The sequence below is a fragment of the Palaemon carinicauda genome, chromosome 1, assembly GCF_036898095.1.
Source record: "Palaemon carinicauda isolate YSFRI2023 chromosome 1, ASM3689809v2, whole genome shotgun sequence".
NCBI classification, from domain to species: Eukaryota; Metazoa; Arthropoda; class Malacostraca; order Decapoda; family Palaemonidae; genus Palaemon; species Palaemon carinicauda.
The window spans coordinates 105,497,190-105,501,620 of record NC_090725.1 but is presented as its reverse complement, the minus strand read 5'-3'; the positions used below and the strand labels follow the sequence as shown (position 1 = coordinate 105,501,620).

General features: G+C 41.5%; 1 protein-coding gene across 1 annotated transcript in view; it reads left to right on the top strand.

The window, feature by feature from the left end:
* The window catches only part of LOC137652772 (myosin-11-like), a 1,773-nt gene extending 289 nt beyond the window's left edge, over nt 1-1,484 (top strand). The window contains exon 1 of the mRNA XM_068386197.1: nt 1-1,484. This exon is cut by the window's left edge and continues 289 nt beyond it. Coding sequence (XP_068242298.1) covers nt 1-1,484 — 1,484 coding nt within the window.
* The last annotated feature ends 2,947 nt before the right edge of the window (nt 1,485-4,431 follow it).

The following is a 4,431-nucleotide window of genomic DNA, read 5'->3' as shown; positions in this document are numbered from 1 at the left end:
AGCTGCTGCTGTCAGGAGGCACAGGGAGTCCTGTCTCTAATAGAGACGTACAAATTCAAGTAGACACTGAACTTCTTATCTCTAACAGAGATATGCAAGTTCAAGTAGAAACTGGACCAGTCTCTAACACAGATGTAACTGTTCAGACGGACGGACACACCGAGATTGAAGATCTCAGGCAAAAGAATGAAGATTTGGCTGTGATTCAAGCACTTGTGAAAGAGAAAGAAGCTCTGAAACAAGAGCTTGAAGATAAAGTGACTTGGGAAGAAGAATACACAATGAAAAGAGTTCAGTTGACTGAGGCACTGGGAAAGGCCAAGAAGGAAATCCAGGATCATGACGAGCTGAAATCGATCCTTTTAGCAGAGAATGAAGATCTCCAAACATCCCTTAAGGAACGAAGCTTCCTTTATGAAGAATTGGCTCTAGAAAAAACAAAACTAGAAAAAGAGCTGATGCAGGCTCGTGCTGATGATCACAAAAAAAGTCAAGGACACCAAAGTCTAATAGAAGAGCTGCAGGAGGAGATTTCTAAAGCTCTACTACAAAATAATGAGCTAAAGGAGGCAGTATTCACAATTACAAAAAAGAACGAAGGTCTTCGAGAACAACTGGAATTCGCAGAGGAGCAAAATTATGTTCATAATCAGATGAAATCAGCACTTGTGAAAGAGAAAGAAGCTCTGAAACAAGAGCTTGAAGATAAAGTGACTTGGGAAGAAGAATACACAATGAAAAGAGTTCAGTTGACTGAGGCACTGGGAAAGGCCAAGAAGGAAATCCAGGATCATGACGAGCTGAAATCGATCCTTTTAGCAGAGAATGAAGATCTCCAAACATCCCTTAAGGAACGAAGCTTCCTTTATGAAGAATTGGCTCTAGAAAAAACAAAACTAGAAAAAGAGCTGATGCAGGCTCGTGCTGATGATCACAAAAAAAGTCAAGGACACCAAAGTCTAATAGAAGAGCTGCAGGAGGAGATTTCTAAAGCTCTACTACAAAATAATGAGCTAAAGGAGGCAGTGTTCAATATTACAAAGAAGAACGAAGGTCTTAGAGAACAACTGGAGAACAAAAATAAACGAGAAAAAAATTTGAACGGTAAAATCGTTCGAATGACCAACTTAGAAGATCAAATGAAGAAAGAATTGTCAGCAGCGAAGGACGTCATCTCTTCACTGAAGAAGGAACTTCAGAAGAGAGAATTGGAACACGGTAAAAAAGAAGAAGGAATGGGTGACGTTGAAACGTGTGGAAATGCAGCAGATGCTGATGATAAAGTAGTCGTTGTGAAGGAAGAAAAACAAGAAGGAGAAGGACCTACAAGGAAACTTTTGGTAAAGAAACCAAAGAAGAAGAAACTAAAACGGAACCAGTTCTCTTGGGCCCCCCTTGGTTCAATAGGGGTCCCGGTTTTGAAAACTGCCGAAAATAAGGTTCATAACGAACCAACTCAAGAGGAAAACATCCAAAATAATTAAGAAAATAAAAATTTGTGATAAGAATATTTTTCATTTATTTAAGGGAATATTATTTTATTTTTATTTTGTGAAAGGAATATTAATTTTTTATTTTTTTTTCTTAGGTTTAAGGATGCCAGGCTTAACTGCCTACGCTAAAGATGCTTGTCTTAACTGCCTGGCATATATATATATTTATATATATATATATATATATATAGTTTTTTTTTTTAGGTTTAAGGATACTTGGCTTAACTGGCTAGCCTGATGATGCTTGGCTTAACTGCCTGGCCCACTGATGCTTGGCTTAAACGCCTGGCCCACTGATGCTTGGCTTAACCGCCTGGCCCGCTGATGCTTGGCTTAACCGCCTGGCCCGCTGATGCTTGGCTTAACCGCCTGGCCCGCTGATGCTTGGCTTAACCGCCTAGCCCACTGATGCTTGGCTTAACCGCCTGGCCCGCTGATGCTTGGCCCACTGATGCTTGGCTTAACCGCCTGGCCCGCTGATGCCTGGCTTAACCGCCTGGCCCGCTGATGCTTGGCTTAACCGCCTGGCCCGCTGATGCTTGGCTTAAAAGCCTGGCCCACTCATGCTTGGCTTAAAAGCCTGGCCCACTCATGCTTGGCTTAACCGCCTGGCCCGCTCAGGCTTGGCTTAACCGCCTGGCCCGCTCATGCTTGGCTTAACCGCCTGGCCCGCTCATGCTTGGCTTAACCGCCTGGCCCGCTCATGCTTGGCTTAACCGCCTGGCCCGCTCATGCTTGGCTTAACCGCCTGGCCCACTGATGCTTGGCTTAACGCACTGGCCCGCTGATGCTTGGCTTAACCGCCTGGCCCACTGATGCTTGGCTTAACCGCCTGGCCCACTGATGCTTGGCTTAACCGCCTGGCCTGACAAAATGATGCTTGGCTTAACTGCCTGGCCCACTGATGCTTGGCTTAACCGCCTGGCCCACTGATGCTTGGCTTAACCGCCTGGCCTGACAAAATGATGCTTGGCTTAACCGCCTGGCCCGCTGATGCTTGGCTTAACCGCCTGGCCCGCTGATGCTTGGCTTAACCGCCTGGCCCACTGATGCTTGGCTTAACCGCCTGTGTCATGTAAAGGAAAATATTTCATACTGAATACGGTGATATGTGTATTTGGTCAAGTATTTTATGAGTTTTATTCGTTAGTTAAACGATAGAGAGACATTGAAATAAAGAGAGAGAGAGAGAGAGAGACGAGAAAAATAAAATCAGAGTGAGGTGGTAGTTGAGAGGCACTGTTTGTGAAAAGTGCTGACATAAGCGATAAATTGGCCAAAACAACGCAATTGGAATGCGCGTCGGTTACCTTGCCGAGAAATCGGAAGTGACATATGTATGACGTTACCATTACGTCAGAAGAAGGGACCAATAGAACACAAGAAGAGTCACATGACGTGACGCAATTACAACGCCCTTGTTCTGGGATACTTAAGCAACAAGCGCAGAAAGAAAGCAGCTCTTCCCTACAAGTAACCGCGTTAAACGGTTGTCCCTTCTCCCTCTCCCCCCGTCTTGGGGGAGGCCTTACCTCTGGTGCACAAAATGGGCTGCACTAACGAAACGTCAAGTTAACAACAAGATATTTACAAAGACGGACAACGAAGGGACCGAGTTCCCTAACTGCCAACAAATTACCTTTCATCCGGGAGGTACGAGATTATCTTCGATGAAGGAGAAATTACCAAGAAGCGTGTCTATGAGAAGACACAGCTATGAAGAAGCGATCCCCAAACCACATAAATAGAAGTCAAGTGTTTCGCATCCCGAATGCTGAAGTGTAGCAGAAGTCTACGGTGGCAGCCTCCAATCTTCAAGAAAGTTTATTGATCCAGTCTGTATTTAAACCCATGTAGAAGATTACTGTAAAGCTAATGTACATCAAAGTTCCAGAAGTAAAGTTAAGGAACTATGCGGCATTTTACCATCACCCACTTTCCTGAGGGTCTAGAATTAAATAATATTTTTGCACTGAAAGGATTGAAGAGATACATTTATTTAATTAAAATAATATTAAAGTGGTGCTTAATGAAAGAAAAAGAAAATGCCCAATAAAGCATCACAAATGGTGGCAGCTTAAATGGATAAAATGCCGTGATGATATTTTTCAGTGCATATATTAATGACTAAATTCTTCCAGATACCAGTTGTACACCTTTGCAGAATAAACATCAAGAAACTCAGAAAAATAGTGAGGACGTGAGACGAAGCAAGAGTCTAAACACAAGAAACCATTACCTAAGCGAAGAAGATGAAAACAAAAGGACAAGAATGAAGAAATGTGAGTAAAAGAATCTCTCTCTTAAATAAGTCTCTCAGTTTAAAAGTGAAAAAAAAAAAAAAAAACTTGTCTCTCGTTTAAGAATAGGAATTTTTTTTTATTCGCTAGGGTTTCTTGAATGATGCATGAATTACTTTGTATTTTTTTTCTTGTGTAAAGTAAGATGTATTATGATTTTTTTAAAGTGATGGTAATGATGTTAGCCCAAAGAATATGTAAAAGGGAAATGTGATTTAAAATTACGCAAGTAGGTGAAAAATACAAACGAGCAAAGTCCCATAAAAAAGTGAGTTTGAAGAATTAACAAACATTACTAACCCCGCTAATATGAATTCAGTAGGGAAATTAACACAGTTTTTGTGGAAATATAGGTAGGAATAACCAAGATAAAAGAAGGTTAGAGAAATGTACCGTGTGTAAGTGGTTAGCTGATATTGAAAGTAGAATAGTTAGTCTGAGAATAAACAATGAGACAGCAGAATTAAACAGGCTATGTTAACCGTGTATACAAATGTAAGTGATGCTCACATAACCTTGAATGGTAAGTAATTCAAAAATGCAGCAAATCTGAGTGAGTTTCAAAAATAATGTAGGCAATTATGGCGATCAGTCAAAGAGACAGACAGGTTAACAAATCTACGAAAGTTCCTATAGGT